Source organism: Ictalurus furcatus, chromosome 21 (genome assembly GCF_023375685.1).
Source record: "Ictalurus furcatus strain D&B chromosome 21, Billie_1.0, whole genome shotgun sequence".
NCBI lineage: Eukaryota > Metazoa > Chordata > Actinopteri > Siluriformes > Ictaluridae > Ictalurus > Ictalurus furcatus.
In genome coordinates, this window is record NC_071275.1 from 10,189,614 (window position 1) to 10,208,084 (window position 18,471).

Here is an 18,471-nt window from a genome sequence, read left to right on the forward strand (position 1 = left end):
CTGACTCTAGAAGAAAAACACCAGAAGAAAGATGCCTAGGGTTGCTGCTCACCTGCGTGAACATACCATAGGCCTGCTGCAGGGAGGCATGAGGACTGCAGATGTGTTCAGAGCAATAAACTGCAATGTCTGTAATGTAAGACACAAAAACAGTGCTACAGGGAGACAGAAAGGACAGCTGATCATCCTTGTAGTGGAAAATTACATGTAACCGTGTGTCCCCCAGATGTGATCGAGAACTTGGTGGAAATGCCTTGGTGGAAGAGTGGGGTAACAGCTCACAGTAAGAACTGACAAATCTGGTGCAGTTCATGAGGATGAGATGTATGCTGTAGTACTTAAAGGAGCTGGAGGTTACCACATACTGACGGATCCTTCTGATATCGACCCCCGCTTTGTTCAGGGACTCATTATTCCATTTCTGTTCATTCGTCAAATGTCTGTGAAGCTTCTTCAGTTCATGTCTCAGTTGTTGAAAGTTTTTTTATGTTAATACAAATATTTACACGTGTTAAGAAATTTCCTGGAAGTGTAAGCAGTTAAATGTGAGAATGAATCCTAGATACTAAATAAAAACACTACAGTTCCATTCACTTTGAATGTTTTTTATTTTTTTATTTCATTTCAAAACAGAAAAAAAACCCCAGAAAAAACAGAAGACACTTTATCTGAGATGATACATACTTCAATATTAGGAGACATGTTGGCTGGAAAACATCCAGAACAAAAGGATTTGTGATTACAAGCGAACAAACAGCCATCATCAAAGAAAGGAGACGAGTGCCTCTCAGTGTGAGCTGAACCGAACTCCCGAGCAAGTCAAGAATCTGAAATTCAGCTCCACAAATCATTTGTGCACTAAGTGTTTAAAAAGAGACAGCAAACCAAAAAAAAATCAAAGTAAAAAAATCAAACGCAACAGGACAAAGCGTCTGTTCTGTATGTGTGTGTGTGTGTTTGGGGGGGGGACTGCACTTATCAAATCAAATGCAGCCCAGTGTTTGTTTATAACAACACAATAAAATGCCATTACGGTGAAAACTAATCCTCTGAAATGAAGGATATTCCATGAATGAACAGGAAAGTCATGTGTGTTGTTTTCAGATTAGGAAAAAAAAAAAGTCAAATGTAAGTGAAAGCTTGGTTATAAGTTTAAACAGTATTATGTTACACAATATCTTGCATAACTGATCAAATGCATCGTTAACGTACCCTGAATCAAGTCTCATGAAAGATACAACTGAGGTCTAATATTACAAAAAAAAACAAAAAAAAAACACTTTCTTTTCTTTTTAGTTTCACAATCTCTACGTTTGGCTCACTCCATGTTGATTTATTTCTTTTTATTTTCAGTGGCATATAAAGCAATACTAGGCCTGTACAGTACAATATCACGTCATATTTTTTTATTTGTATTTTTATTTTTTATATTTAAGAATGCATTCAGAAGCATGTACAAGGTGGCAAACAGTACAGATGGTTTATAACAGTAGTACGTAATTTCTGTTGTTTTTGTTGTTGTTGTTGTTGTTGTTGTTGTTGTTAACATTGAAAAAAAAAATTTAAATCTTAAACTGTAACTTTTTTAAATTGTACTTATTTATTACCAAGAGAGTGTCTTGTCAGTTGCCAAAATCTAACCCAGCGTGAGACCAACGGAGTTGCCCTCTCCCAAACTACAAGAACTGCTCCCCTTTGTCTGGTGGAGAACTTTTAACATTTGCTCTGCAATTTAAAAGAAAAAGACACGTTTAAGTTTGCAAAAAAAAAAACTAAAAGTAAAAATTCATACTTGTTGCGTGAATAATGTTAGAGAGAATAATGCGTACACATTTATAATGACGATTTAGGGACAGAGGATAATACACAAGCACACACATACGCACACACATGCAAACACACACAAAAAAGTGTGGCTTCGACCCACATTTTTTCTTCATCGGGTTCTGACTTAAAGAATGAAGACGTGACACGGCGTATAGCAGAGAGACAAAGATCCGATATTTGAAATCTAGGTAGAAGTAGAGTAGGGACAAAAACAGAGAGCGGAGCTTGACCAGTCCTCGAGTAAAGGCAGGGAGGTTTGGTCAGTCAGGGAAACTAGTCTCACTCAATAACTCAGCCCTGAATTATGGAAGAGAAGAAGACAGCCAGAGAAGAACAGCTTTAGATTACGATTCAACCGGCTCTTAAACTCGGGTTAATGTGTTAACTCACACGCTGAGGTTCTGTAGGTCGACATGGAAAGGGTTAGAAAGGATATTAAAGTGTTGCTTAGTATGTAACTCTGACATCATGTACAAGCCCTGAGGGGTTTAAAATTTTTTATAGTATTACAGAACACAAATTTCAATCAATTCAGGAAGTGCACCGAGAGGGGTTTTCAGTGTTTGCTAGATGACGATGACGTGTTCAGGTAGTGTTGGGTACATGACAAATAAGTCATGTTGTATAGAATACTGTGTAAAGATAATGGAGAAGCTTTGGGAAATGTTTCTCTATAGAGTTGAGTGCAAAAGTTTGCATCCCCTATGGATAAAATTAAACAGGCAATGTATACTCTATGGTTAAAGGTTTGTGCACACCTGACCATCATGCCTATATGTAGTTCTTCACCAAAAGTTTCAAGCACTCAATTGTATAGAATGTGTTTATACACTGTAGCATTAACTAAGAGACAACAAATCTGTTCCAGCGTGACAACGCACCTGCCTCAACAGAGCCCTGACACCAAACCCCACTGAAAACATTTGGGATGAAGCCTCCTCGACCAACATCAGCACCTGAACTCAACCTTACTAATGCACTTGTAACTGAATGAATACAAATCCCCATAGCCACACCCTAAAATCCAGAGGAAAACCTTACCAGAAGACGGTGTGGAGCTTATTCTAACAGTAAAAGGGGGGATAAATCTGGAATTGAATGTTCAACAAGAACATACGCGTGTGATGGTCAGGTGTCCACAAACTTTTGTTCGAACAAGACATTCAGGGATCTGATTTAGTCACATCCAAAATAACAAGCACTGATTTGTGCACTCAAGGGTAAACTGATTTAGAAAGAATAAATGTGCAGATGATATGATGTCACACTATTATTTTCTGTAAATATCCTGAAAACTGCACACTTCTTGTAGATTAGGCTCATGCTTTTTTTTTGCCTGAGTCAGTCACAGCAAAACTATCACTTTATTTTGGGACTTTTTAAAAAAAAAAATAATATATATATATATATATATATATATATATATATATATATATATATATATATATGTATGTATGTGTGTGTATATATATATATATATATATATATATATATATATATATATTCCTCAATATTTACATTTTTTTATTATGTGTAAGAGTTTTTGACTTTTTTTAATAAAAACTGTCCCTTATTGATCCAGAAACAACAGGGGATGCTTTTTTTTTTATGACAAAGTACACAGTCACATTTTATGACTGAGCGTTCAAATTTTTTTTTTTTTAATGTCATAAATCTCAGTTGGCGCGCCTAAATTTGACTTGTGGTTTATTAGTATAAATATTGAAGTGAATTTTGTTATTTTTTTTATTAGGCAAATCTGCATTCTGGAGACAAGAGTTCAGCATTCCACTTTCTATCACTTCGTGATTAGTTTGAAGGATTTTCCATCAATTGAAACATCTGACTGAAATAAAACATAATGGATTGAGAATAGCGGTAAGCCTTTCTATGAATACAGAATTCACAATGCATTATAAATGCATTTAAAATGTATTGTAGTGCATACACAATGCCTGTCATGAGTTTGTATGAATGCTCATAAGTAGCTATAGTAATACGCATAACCGTGAATATACAACTTAATAATATCAGTTCGCATGACGCATTATAATATCTGTGTACTAATGATGTAATGCACTATAGCACAAGCTAATGAAAATTAAAATGCATTATAACACCTTTGATTTCTCAAAATTTACTTATCTCAAGTACATACCACATTATATTATGCCAGGTAATAACAGACTAATGAACCTGACTTAATGAAGTTGTACTGTAAACACATGCTTTAAAAAGTGTAGTGCATGCAACTATAGCTACTTATGAGTGCTTATACTGCCTTATGTCATGCATTACATTGCATAAGTATTATGTAATCAATATAATGTTATATACAGTATGTATTTAATATGCATTATGAATACTTATAGGAAGTGTTAACAAAATAGCCAATAAGTAGAGTTTTCTTTTCTATAAAGGTGCATAAATAACCATTAATAACATCAGTAACATTTTCTACGAAGGCAATACTGTATGTTTAATGAACTATGAACACATTCATAACATGAATAGGGCATTAAGCATTATGAGAAAATAACAATAACAGTGATATAATGTGCAATAAGTCTTACGTATAATGTGTTCTTATAACAGTTTATAGATGCATTGTAAACAGTGCAATAAAACAAACTGTAATGCATGTTTATAAATAATTATATCACTGCGTGTAATGGTTTACCAGTGCATTATAACATGTCATGAATGCTATCCTAAGTCATTATACATATGGCCTTTATAGAAAGTGTTACTGCATTTTTTTTCCTTATTAATGCATTATAAATGTTTGAATTGACTCTTAGGTCATTATACAGCATGGCCATAATTCTTTGAAAGTGTTATAACATCCTCTAACGTCTTCATAAGTAGACAGTGAAATGCTTATAACGTCTGGTCTCGTCAGTGGAGTGTGAGTTTAGTCGTGTTGGTTTGAGGAAATGCCGAGCTGGATAACAGAGCTCCAACCATGCAGCCCAAGGCCAGGCAAGAAAGAAAAAACACTATAAATACTATCCTTCTCCTTATATATCCAGAGTTTTTACGTGTTCTTCACCAAATCACAAGTTCCCTACTCATCTTTTACAGCGAATAAACCCAGATCCCAGATTACACCGCTGTTCTACGTGAGGCTGAAAACTAAAAAAAATAAAATCAGTGCAAATTTGGAGAATTTGGAAATATATATATATATATATAGTTTTAGATTTTTTCACTTTTTGAGTTTCTTTAACTGTTTTCTCAAAAAGTGTGTGCAACTTTTGGAAAAGTTTTCCCAAGGAATCTGAGCCATAATCAATCTCTACCTTCTTTTGGTGAACACAACCACAAAATTGACTACAAACTGTTTTATATGAATAAAGATAAGTGCTATAGAGGCTTATGTACACTGTGCGTACTGTATGTGTATAGTGTGAAAGCAGTACGTGCGTATTAAAAGCGTAATCTAAGAGGAATAAACTATTCCAGATACAGAGGTGTAATCATGGCAAAGGGGAGGAGCTCTGTCTCTTCCGCCCGCCCCTCTTTACATTTTTACACTTTTTTTCAGGCTTTAATGTGGTTGTGGTTGTGTTTTAATTAGACGTACTCCCTGGCAGTAGAGGGTTGCGATTGCCGGTAGTACTGCTGCCCTCCTCGGGCCTCATTAGCGCAGGAGCAGCAGAGGAAGGAGCCTCCCAGGATCGTCAAGCAGGCCGCTGCCCATCCAATAAACAGGGCGGAGCCAAATTCATACCTGAAACAAAGAAACAGAGGTTTTGGTCAATATTCTTAACATTTAAAGGAAAATTATGTTAAGCTGTACTTAACTGAAGCTATGTAATTTGTAACATTGACATTTGGGATTTATTTAAATCGCGGAAAACTTAGAAGCCGGACGAGTTAGGAAACGATTTCCCTACTCTTCCAAACATATTAGTTCGTCAAAAACTTAAACTGCCAGGAGACGTCTTACACTTGTCACCCAAAATTTTTCCATATCAGTGAATAATATGCTTTGAGATGGAAATTTAAAGTGTTTAATTAAGGATTTGTTTTTAAATGATCTAGCCTGTAATATGTTAATAACCTGCACTGTTGAATTCTGAATAATTTTTGGTCAGAAGGCGTTGATTAATCACACGTTTATATAAATGTGATCGTTTATGTATAATACGTTATATATACATGCTATATTAACAGCTTATTCACAGGGACTTGTTCAGCAGATGCTCGACATAAACCGATTAACAAACATGCATCATCGTCGACATGGTGAAGTTTACATGTAACATTTATGGAAGGAGTCTCCAGTGTCAGAGGTGAAGCTGTAACTTTAAGCTGTCAGGACAGAGGAGCTTACACTTTGTGGTTTCTCTGTTGTTTGTTTGCTTGTTTGTTTGTCTCATTAAGTTGGTGAGATATTAGAATAATATAATCATTCGAATATTGCCGTGGTATAAGAGGAATAAAACACTTGGGGATCAGTTTTGGGTTGGTAATACTAACCCATTCATACTAACGGCTTCATCACACTACCTTGTTTGTGATTGATTATTTTCCTAAAAGAGCACCCCCTGCATATTTGTGTTCTTTGCCCAGATATAAATTGTGGATGCAAATTATAGAAAATAAATGAATATTAGTTTCTTACCTGGCATTCAGAGGTGTGTTTGGATCGAAAAAGTGAACAGAGACTTGCGTTGCATACCAGGATACAGACACCAGCGTACACAAACCTAACAGAAAGATAGAAATCAGAGAGTGTTTGCTGTGAATGTTCAGAAATCCCCCTGAACTCCCATCTTCCTGTTTACTTTTTTTATCTCTCAGCCAAGGACATAAACATACAGACCCAAATCCTGACAAAAACAGCAAGCTAACACAGAAACGATCAAATCTAGAACGTGTTTACTACCATGACCGCTTTCCTGATTCGCACTGGAGAAATACAGTTCCACTTTCGAGAGTTGTAGGATCTTTATTAGTATTATTTGCATTATTCCTCAGGAGCTACAGTATCTTGTGCAATAAAAAACAATAAAACCATATATAGAGGAATTCTTGCATAACACTTCGTGCCTACAGTCGACCTTCATAAGGCATTTGTAAGCATTGCATTCATCTTTTTATAAAACTGCATGTGAGGCTTATGTGAGATGATTATAAAGTATAATGTATAAAGTATAATGAATAAAGTATATATTATAAAGTATATTGTCTTTACATGAAAGTGGAAGGAGATTCCAATCATTCCAATATAAGTTCACTTAGTTATGAAGCCCATATGTCAGCCATATGAATGGTTTTAATGCTCTTAAACTAAAGTGGTGCGGGATAGTGGTGCATTTATAACACCGTTATGCAGTACTACGTGTATTTTTTTGGCACTGTATCAAAGCGTCATGATTGTGAATTTAGCAAAAACAAACAAATAAATTACAATTTATTATTATTAATTTTACTATTGTTATTCTGCATAAAAGATTCATACAGCGAGTATGAACGTGTTATAAACGCCCTACGTAGGTACCCTTCAAATAATGTGTTGCTAGTGTTGTCTTTATAAGGCTCTGTGTGCATGTGTGTGGGCGTGTACCTGCGAGTAGGAAGAGGCCTCCTCCTGCCACAGCGATCTTGCCCTTGGTGGCAGGGTTGTTGTCACCCACCCTGGTGCACTTCATGCCCACTACACTCACTATAATGCCAATGAAGCCCATCAGCACAGATATGACCATCAGAGCTCGGCACGTCTGAATGTGGACTGGAAAGAGCATGAAAAGTATGAAAACTAATTAAATTTTTTTTTTAAATTTAAACACTAGGACACACAACGTTCATAACTAGCACAGAAAGAGTGAAAATGGATGCTGTGTATAAGGATAATGATAAACACATAAAGAAAATATATTACTATGAATACGTATCACTATTGTAATGTCCTGAGGGGCAGGGAAACCAGTATACAAAGGGTCGTGGCTTAAACAGCTAGTTGCAGCTCTGCAAAGTCATCATTTAAATTTATATAAAGTGAAAAGTACAGTACAGTGAGTATAGGTGAGAATAATCGTTGCAATGGATCCAATGAGAAATCTGTATAAAAATGTTTAATTTACATTTTATTACTTATTTATTACTTTTGAGCATTATTCTACTTCCTGAAGATAATATTAGGAAAGCTTCTTACTCCTGATCTATGTGACATTTATCCAAAATGCAAAGCTCTTACAAAAAAATCTTTATATATAAATATATACATAAACAGGTGACAAATTAAAGGAAAACCCATGGCTCTGTTGGCTCTGTTGTACTCTTGGGGGCATGTTTTATTTTATTTTTTTTCAGATGAATCCAAAGTTCTTCTCACTGATCATCTTTATCCAATGATGAGACATTTCTATTGTGATGGGAGTGGTCTCTTCCAGGATGACTCCACCCCCATCCACAGGACACAAACTAGTGGCTCAACACCTCACTGAAACACCAGTTATAGATATGGAACTTTGTTATATATGTACAGTATACACGTTAAGTAAAGATGTGTGTAAATGTTTTCATAGCCCAAAAAAAAAAACCCCAATCCCAAAGAGTTGATTTACATTTAGTCCGACCTACACGGCTCTATAAAAGGAAATTATCACAGAGAGCATCAAAATGGCAACCGAGTGGTGAAAGAACATGGTATGTGCTAAAAAAAAAAAAAACTCCTAAACATGGTATGTGCTAAATCTTGCATTAAAGCAGCTCAGCCATTGCAGTGTGTCGGCTACCATAGACACACAATAACACTTCCATCTACTACAGGGTGCCGTTACTTTTGTCCTAATGAAACGGCTAGTCTTGCTTGTATTCATTGAAAATTGGTGCGTCTAATCAGTCCAGACAGGATTTTGCTGAGTTTTTTTTTTTTTTTTGTGACAGCAATGTTTGTTAGTAAATGAGACCTTTTAGCTGTACTCGTGTTCGACACACGTGAATCGAAGAGAGGGCTTTGACTGAATGCGCGTCGTGATGACATCACGTGACTCGTCTTGACCCGAATCTGTGGCGATTTTTGAAAAATTGCAGCTCCTCCGAAAATTGCGGAGTTTGCTTGTCTTTGTGTTCATTTCTGGGATCACTAACATCACAAAGTCTTGGAGGGACTGTCTGACTGAAATAAATAAGCGGTTTAAACTTGAAGGGTGTATAAAATCGCCATTTATATGGAAGACGATCAATAATACGTCAATTTACACATTTACACTAAGGAACGAACGTAGGATACAAACGTATGTCCGAAAAACTGGATTTTCACAAATACAAACATTTCCTGTGTAAATGCTCCTGTAAACAGGTTACGAATCCATTTCTTCATATCCAGTTTGATTAATTCCCACTGTTCTTATGTGTGTAAAAATGTGCCATATACTGTATATATCTGATCAATTAACATTAGTAAAGTTGTGAAAAGTGAAAAGGTGCTGTTGTACTGGGTGTTTTTTAAGGAAAAATGTCAATTTAGGTACACATTTGCTCTCGAGATGTAAATTTTTAGTAGTAAAGTAAATTCTTTGTACGTATAAAAGTTTATTTCCTGTAATATAAAACATACATGATCATTTTCCATTTTAAATCAGCATAAATCCAGCTTTCACCTCTGGACATCTCTCAAGGTTGTTATGCTTCACGCTCATGCTTGACTGGATGCCTCTCTGAAATTCCACACAAAGCCCACACGGCTTTCCAGCGCATACAGAACGCCGTAGGAGGGCCTTCGTTACATGTTTCACGCTGCCGGGATTAGCGTGGTGTTTTCCACAAAAGGAGAATTGTTCGCTCATCTGTTGCCCCCTTGTGTGTAAGACTCATGCTTATAACATGCAGCTTATAACAGTGGCTTCTCAATGCCTCAGGATCATCCTACGGAGTCTAGAAGGACCTCGAGCGTTCCTTGCTGACCTCAATAAAACGGTGGCACATTGAAAGAAATAAAGACATGAAATGAAGCAATAAAACACGTTTCAAAGCGAGAGAGAGAGAGAGAGAGAGAGAGAGAAAGAGCTGTCGTGTAACTTTTTTTTGAAGTCTGATTTACACACGGACGCGTCCGACTCACTGTGAAGCCCGATTTTAGCAAGAGAAAGTGATTTTTATTTTGCCTGCTTTCATCTCTTGTGGTGATTTGTGTGGAAGCAGGGTGGTTTGACCCAGCAGGGTGTTGCTTTGATCCCCCGAGCTCCCGTTTGAATGGAAGTAGTTAGAGTCGAGCCGATCAGAGGGGCGGAGGTTGCCTCCCACCATCCCGTGCCCGGTGCCAAGCTTGGCAGTGCCTGGCACAAACAAAGAAAAGGCCAGCAAGTGTGCACTTTGTCAGAGTGCATACTTCAAGAAGCTGCGTGTGTGTTTTAGGCTTTGTCTATTGTTTGACGGCTCGTGGGCCACTTTTGTACGTCATATCTGATGCATATGGCTGTGCATTTTTCTTGGAAATTAAGACCTTTTTTATGCCAGGCGTGTTTGTACTGGATCAGAATTCCAAAGACGGAGCTGTGTGTGTTTTATGTATATTGAAATGACTGCATGTATTATTAAATGCTTAGTTGAGGTCTGAAAGAAAGGATCTGCTTGTGTTTTGCCAGTGGGCCTCATTTATCAAGCTGGATGCAAACGAATTTATTCGCAAATCATACACAGGAGCATTTACACAAGTAATGTCATAGTGAAAATTCAGTTAGCTGGGTGGAAAAAACATTTGTATCCTACGTTTTGATCCTAAGTTTGTGTATATTTACATAAACTTACATGGATTTATTAATGAACCTCTGAACTGATCGGCTTCAAATCGTATATCTGTTGAAGAGTCACTGCAATTTTATATACAGATGATTTGTTTCAATAACACACCAGTTTAATGGATATTTGAAAGAAATCAATCCAGAACTTATCCATAAACTAATACAAATTAGTCTAGCCATTCAATTAGGACATTTAAGACATAATTTTTCTCGTTTTCAGCTCTTTGTGAGCTTTTATGGCATTTTGTTGCCTAAATGTCATTCAGCAAGCAGGTGAACTTGTTTATTAATTTACAGCTGTTTACAGGTGTTTCAAATATCATTACGCCAGCTAAGAATGATCCAATTATACTTTATCAGACTGTTTTATTTTACATCCAAGAAAGTTTTCTGGTATTCTAAAAACCTCTTTACATTACCTTTACAAACGTTCCTTCAATGTCGCTACCATATTTTTACTTAACGCTAACATTTGCTTCACTTTATTAGAGTCGAAGCATTCAAATAGCCTGTCCAATAATTACTAAATGTTCTAATAACATAACATAACATTGAGAAGCCAAATGTAGTTCAGGTACAGACAATCTGCTGAACTCTCCCCTTTCCTGTTTAGTTATTTATCTGTTAGCAAACACCAAAGTATTATTCTGTAAACTTCTGACAAACCACAATCTAATGCTGGGTTCAGGAACTGTTTTCCCGGCATAGCTGCTTTCCTGACTCACGTGAAATTTTCGACTGGTGATACTTCCGTTAAAGAAACGAGGAGTTACATTAACAAGCGTAGAAACGGATATGTATATGATATGAGATTAACCATTTTAAAGTAAAAATATAGACACTAAGACCAAGAATATAGACAATTAAGACTCAGCGACCTGTGGGGTCCAAGCACTGGGGTCTTTGCACTGATTTTTGAAGGGTGCTTGGACCCCGCAGGTCGCTGGGCCTATTCTAAATAAAACATTTAAGAGATTAACATACTCTTCAAGTGTCAGGATGGTAGACTTTGAAAGATTTTGAAATGCTTAGTTTGATTCATGGTCTTAATAAATAAATAAATAAATAAATAAATAAGGGATAATTTAGAAAATTATATCCAAATACTCTATTCGCATTCCAGGGTTTAATTTAACATTTCTTTATAAAACTGCTTGGCATGGCTGTATGTGTATGTGTGTGTGTGTGTGTGTGTGTGTGTGTGTGTGTATTTCTAGTCCCATACAGTGCCGGTTGTCCAGAGGTCAGATGACTCCATGCATAATAACAATTATTCAAGAGAGGATGCCAGAATCCCAAGCAAGAGGGCAAACAATGCAGCGCTGTAGGAGGCCAAGGCTGTCTGTATATACATAAGCCAGAACATTGCAGTTACTATCCATCCAGATGACCTAAGACTAGATCAACAATGGCGCTAGCGAGGGAGGGGACAGTGGAATCAGACGGTCCCATCACCCTTTGTGGGTTCCAGCATGAGTTGTACAGTATTCTATGGTTCTAGGCACATTGTACATTGAGCTCCTATTGATGCAGATCATGGAAATGCGACATGTACTGTTCGTAACTTTATATTTTAGTTATATTATAACATGTTATATTTTTTGGGTTTACTGTGCTAATTATTGTCAAGTATAGTTTCTAGAACTAAACTTGATGGTACAAATGACGGATGATGCCGATGTGCTGTCCAACTTTCCTACCATTATTATAATATTTGGTTGAGCTGGTGTCTATTATAGTTATGGAACTCAGATTAACCTTAAATATTAACCTCCAAGCATCCTTAAACAGCTTGGGCATGTGGTTTCCTCTGTCCCCAACTGCAAAACCAGGACCGAAGCCCAGAGCATACTGCCTCTTACTCAAAAGAGGGAATAAATGAGTTACGCCAGAATTATTGGCACTCTTGTACAGATGGGTAAAAGGTGATGAATGATCGAGTAAACGATGGATTACGCCAATGGGCTGTAAGACTTTCATAGTCGTTTGGCCACTTACTTGGCGCAGATTGTTTTTTTTTTTGTATTCTAGGAAGAACACGCAGGCCTGTAAAAGAACATTTTACAAACCCAGTATTGATGGCTGTACCATTTGTGGAGAAAAAAAGTCAGAGAGTGGTGTCATCATCATCATCATCATCATCATCATCATCATTATCAGTGAATCTCATTCTCTGAGCTTGGTTTCGAATTATGGGCCTTTTAATAAAATTGCATAACAATATAAGCCTAGTGTATATCTTAGCATAAGATATACACTGATTAGCAGAGTAATGAAGAAACAATGCTAGTGTATTGTGTGGAGAAGAGCATTTAGCATTCTGGACATATCTGTGGTGTTTGTCTCAACACTGGCCTTTTCTTCTCAAAACAACCACCATTCATGAAATCAGGACAATAAGCTGCTTCTGTTAGAGCGATGTGCAGAAGCAGTAAATAAATAAAGGTTTTGCATCTGTGTAATGTAGTGAATAAAAAAACACTGACTGGCAGATGGTTCAAAATATATTAAACTAAATTTGATCGAGTCAGTGAATGCTACTCAACATTATATCCATGACATTGATCATGGATATAAAAGTTCATTAGCCTAATAGGTGTGTAATTACGCTGTCCTTTGCACTGATTAAAGTACATTCTCAATTCGTTCGTGGTCTTGTGAGTAATAACTTTACTGAGCTATTTACATCCTCCACTCAAGATCACGCCAAGTACAAGTGACACGAAAACTCACAAAAGCTTCAGCAAGAGGACGTTTTCATCAGCGCCATCATACTTACTGTCGAGGGACAGCAGCGAGTCGAAGATCTTGCACTGCACCTGTCCTGTACTCTGGGATGCGCAGGACATCCACAGACCCTCGTACAGCCCCACTGCCATGATGATGGCGTCTCCTGCGTACGACGACTGCTTCCACTGGGGCAGCACCGTAGTCGAGATGATCCCGATCCATCCGCCCAGAGCCAAGAAGTAGCCCAGGAGCTGAAATCCTGAATTTGCCATCCTTACACTTATTAAGTCCTTTTTATTTGCTTGGATTTTCTCTTGTTTTTGCTTTAGTTGTAGGAATTCAAATCAGAATACTGTTCTAGACAAAGACCACAACTACTTTCCCATAAAGACGTTTTGAGCGTCGAGCAAAGCCCTCACGTTTCCGTACGTGGCGGAAACAAGTAGCAATCAAGGTTCTTCAGAAGGCAAACAAAAGGAAATGGTTTCTTCCGCTCGCCAACTTTCTGGTCACTCGGTGTGTCCTCTTATCGCTCACATCCACTTCAGCAAATGGCATCTGGAGCTCTGTGCTTTCCTTGCACTCAGCTCAATCAGCAGAATAAGTAGAAATCTCCAACAAACCTTTTGAAGTGTGCGCTGGCCAGGATTTACCACCAGGCTTGAGCTGAGAGCTGGTTCACACACTGCATAGCTGAGCTTGTCACACTCCAGTACTGGTGCTCGGGAGGCTGAGCAGCAGTAATAGGAGGGGAAAACACACAAACACACACACACACACACACACACACAGAAGCAATACTTCAGACACAAAAGCAGCTCTGACAGGCTGAATGCAAAAAAAAGGGGGCGGAGGGTCAAGCCTTAACGTTCGCCCCAATTGGTCGATCCATTTAAGAGGCACCCACTGCAAGGAATGCAAAGCAAAGTTCAGCTCATTAAACCGTAATGTCACTAGCAAAGTTTTGAATTTGATTTTATATATAAGCCTAACTTGCTGGTTCTCAGAAGAACACCGAGTCCTGAGTCAAGGTGTTATCATCGTACAGTCTGTTGTTCCTTTTTGGTTTCGCCAATAAAACTACTGAAGTTTGGGAAGAAGCACGCCTGTCTTGGAAACCCCAGAAGAGAACAACGCACGTAAATCAGCCCGGTAAACAGCGCGTTCATGAAAGGAAGACAAAACCTCCTGCTCTCACTGGAGATTTAAGAGCCGGGCCTATGACAGCTCTACAGAGCTCCATGGGAACCTCGCTCGAGTTAATCCTTAAGACAGAGCGGGTGGGTCATCAGAGTAAGGAAAGATGGCGCCGTTTGGGTTAGTCACACATGCGCTGGAAGATACTGATCGAGGGTGTCTTATAGTAATAGTAAATTCGAAACCAAAAGTTTCATTGCATCCGCTCGCGATGGTGCAGCTTTATAAACAACGCTACGTTGCTTGAAGAAAAACACATTTACAGACAATCGCGTTCGGACGCTTGCTTTTTCCATGATTTCACACCTATAATGTATCCCAACATCAACAAAGAGCCAGAGGTCGTGTTTGCCCAGAGCCCCCTCTGGGATTGATGCTTTCATAGGCAAAGAGGTTAATTATCTAGATAGCAAGCCTTCTTTTTTTTCCCCACTGAGGCCACAAAATTGCTCTCGTCCACCCAACCAAACCCAAAACTGCCCACTCCACCCCATTTTCCTTCCACCACATGATTACCCTGAGCTCCCTGTTTACATTAGAGCAGATCTGTGCAGATTGGACAGACCCTTCTCCAAACATATTTTCACCCGTGGTCTGTCTGAACGGATTAAAATACCACGCCGAAAAACACCACAAACTCACTGTGGCCGCTCACACAGAACTGAGGCCCAGGATCTGGATGAGTGTCGGAACAAGTGTTTATAGCAGCTGTAGCATAATTGAAAATAGGAGTGAAATCGTTTCGCAGCTCTTCAACAACATGAAATGCATCTATAATACAGCTGATACAAGCGAATGAATATATGTAAAATTGCACTGATGCCAAATTTCTGTGATACTGTACTATAGAAATAAAAATATGCTGTTATAGGAAAATAATCAGCTTTGGTGTAGTAACAGTAACCCCGCTTCATCCTGGGCCACATCACACCACTCCGTCAACGATTATTTTCCTATAAGAACACGACCCACCATGTTGTATTCCTTATATAATACAATCTCACATTGCAAGACTCCTCTTTAAAGGACTGTTGTTGTTGAATATTTCAAAAACATCAGCAGAAGCTACTAGAGTTTATGATTCTTTAATGACCTAGCATGCCCTTTTTAAAAAGTCTTTTAGATATACTTTTAGACATCAGTTATTTTTTTCTTTCTTTTTTCTGTTAAACACTTTGCTAACTCTGCTCTTCAGTAGTACAGTATATACAGTATCTCAGACACAGAGTAATGAGCAGCAGTTTCAGATTTAGATTTAGATTTAGATTTAGAGAACTTCCTTGGCATTGGGACATGGTGGTGGATTATAACTGAAGCCCCCTCCTCCCGTTCCAAACTCCAGAAGCTTAGGAGTTTGCTAGGAAACTTTGACCATAGAATGAAAGAATGAAAGGGCCATCTGGTCAAGTTCACTGCTGGCTGATTAGAAACACTGAAAGGCTTTTATTCCCACTCGTGTAGGCCGATTACTTGATGTAAAGTAAAAGAAAATGTTACGTGAAGCTGAAAGGAAAGAATATTTTAGAGTTTTATTTGAAAATAAAAGTTCTGTCCATTATATACGGCACATTTTTAGAACTGGCTAATCTGTTGTATTGCTTGTAAAGGATGTAAACGATCACAATGTTTCAGAAAAGTAGAATATAATTGAGAGCTAGATGAAAGAGAGAGAGAGTGAGAGAGAGAGAGCGAGAGAGAGAGAGAGAGAGAGGTCCGTTAGGCCTGAGGGAGAAGCTAGCGCCCACACGTTTTCTCAAGGCGTATCACACACCCTACAGGAGGTCTTTCTAAACAGGAAACTGGTTAATGAGATTGATAACGTGAGCACATTAGTGCCTTATCAGATTGTTGATTGTTATGGACATGGTGGCTTGATTGCTGTGTTGCTGTACGGGAGTCCAGAGCTCTGACTCACGTATACAGCTGGGTGTTTACGGGGGTTGTTTTTTTACCCTTAAAGACTTGCAAATGAGTCACAGACCCGAGAGATTTGTCATCAAAATGTTTTATTCTTTAAAACATTAAACAGATCTTTAAAAGTTTATAACACATGCCAAAAAACACATACAATCTATGGTGTAGGATTTTCTGTCAAAAAATGTTTACATTTTGTAGGAAAAGTGCAATAATGATATCATTAATGTATAGAATAACATTTAGTATGTAATTAATAATTAGAATATATAATTAATGAATAATTGTTTCTTACTAAATTTTTATCACTCAACCAATCAGATCATAGCTCGCTGACATACTGAGGAAAGAATTGTCTCGTAAATGAAATATATATTTAATACTGTATATATGTAGATATATAATAGATAAGCCTTGAGCGGGCTTACGCTTTCAGAAAGCCACACTGTCAACTTTTCAGAAAGGCACTCCATGTACCTTGGGTTTTATGTGGTTGTTTTAGAAATCCTAACCTTAGGACAATTTATTTTCATGTTAGTCTTGATAATCCATTAAGCGTGAATTTAAACCAACACTGGAGTGGGGTTTTTTTTGTTTTTGTTTTTTTTTTTTTACGGCTTACGAAAACAAACATTTACCAATTGCAATTGAGTGGGACAAAGTAAAAAAATATCAGAGATGAGCATTATGTAATAAGTGCATAACAGGATGTGTCCATTTTCTGAAATTAGTGTTATAATTGAGCGTGATATTGAGCACCGGTGCACGAGCTTTTATCATGTGATCACACCTGTATCTGATCATGTCCAGATGACTTCCTATGTCCATCCGTGTAGCCTCATGACCAGATTTGAAAAGCGCACTGAGCAGAGAAAGCGGGTCAAGTTGCACCAATCCTCTTGCACCTTTCTTGCTTTTTTTGCCCCCAACTACTGAGCTGAGCTTAAAAATCAGCTGATACGATCAAAGCAACCATGTAATATTTTAGCTAATAAGACCAGAGCGTTCATCCTGGACCTCCTGGACGACGGGGACCGGCGCTATGTGCCATGACATGGGAAACGAGTGACTTTTGTTCCCTGCTCCTAGGAGCCTCATTAACAAATCTATAATTGCTTTTTCCACTCTCTTGTTTTTCTCCCAAATACAGCATGGAACCGGACATGACTGTCACATGGATGGAAAGAATCTTTTTTTCCACCATTTACAGCATAAGTTTGGAGTGTCCGTATTGTATATGTGTCCAGAACCATCAGAGTGCACTTAACGATAGCAAGTACTGAAAAGAAACGAGGGTAAATAGGGGGCCCTGATTACTTGCACGCACTTGTCCATGTCCGGATGGACCCTTTGTTGCCAATGCCCCCTCAACAACTACCACCTGACCCCTAGCTAAAGCTGAAGAAGGGAACAGGAGGCCTCTGCTAAAGAGTTTCCACCTGGCTTTTCGCGAAGTATGCTCATTTCTGATATTGTTGCTTGGGCCAAGCCCGTGGGGTACAACAGCTGAACAGGGGGCAGAGGCTGTACTCAAGGGAGATTAAGAAGGGAATGTGTCAAACTAATCCACCATTGTGCTACAGTTCTTAGCACTTTGGCAGCTTTGAAGACAAGAAGGACATTCTTGTGAGCAGAGAAAACCCAACTAATAGAGATAATACAGAATTCTACAATAATCTATAATACAGATTAGTCAAATCAATTGGATTTGCATGTACTCATATCTTTTCAGATCCAAAATTATTGCATTCTGCAACCATTTCTGTGTTGATCTGGATGTATGTTTGCTGTTGTTATCTTGTTCTAAGCTCCATCTAGGAAGCGGATATAACATCCTGCAAAAGGCAACCAGGTTGTTTTTTTTAACTAAAATATTGTTACTTAGCAGATTTCATGACACAGCAAAACAGCTTTAAGCGTCACTAATGCATGTCCGACTTCTTTTCTTGCGGTTCTTTCCGTATTAATCATGACAGTGATGTCATTCCCAAGTGGTGCTATCGTTGTGAGATGGTGAGTTCGAATCCCAATGATATCTCAGCAATCCGTG

The 18,471-nt window shown here is 38.0% G+C and overlaps 1 protein-coding gene across 2 annotated transcripts; it reads right to left on the reverse strand.

Annotated features, from left to right (window-relative positions):
* Positions 1 to 517: 517 nt before the first annotated feature.
* cldn19 (claudin 19) lies at positions 518 to 14,804 on the reverse strand. Of its 2 annotated transcripts, none has more exons than XM_053653307.1 (5): positions 13,360 to 14,804; positions 7,403 to 7,567; positions 6,458 to 6,542; positions 5,414 to 5,560; positions 518 to 2,124 (listed from the first exon to the last, which is right to left on the reverse strand). In XM_053653307.1, the coding sequence occupies exons 1-5, from the start codon at positions 13,580 to 13,582 to the stop codon at positions 2,088 to 2,090; spliced, it is 657 nt and encodes a 218-aa protein (XP_053509282.1). In that variant the 5' UTR covers positions 13,583 to 14,804; the 3' UTR covers positions 518 to 2,087. The 2 variants fall into 2 exon arrangements, with proteins under 2 accessions (XP_053509282.1, XP_053509281.1); XM_053653306.1 differs by having other exon boundaries at positions 526 to 1,725; positions 13,360 to 14,275.
* Positions 14,805 to 18,471: the final 3,667 nt, after the last annotated feature.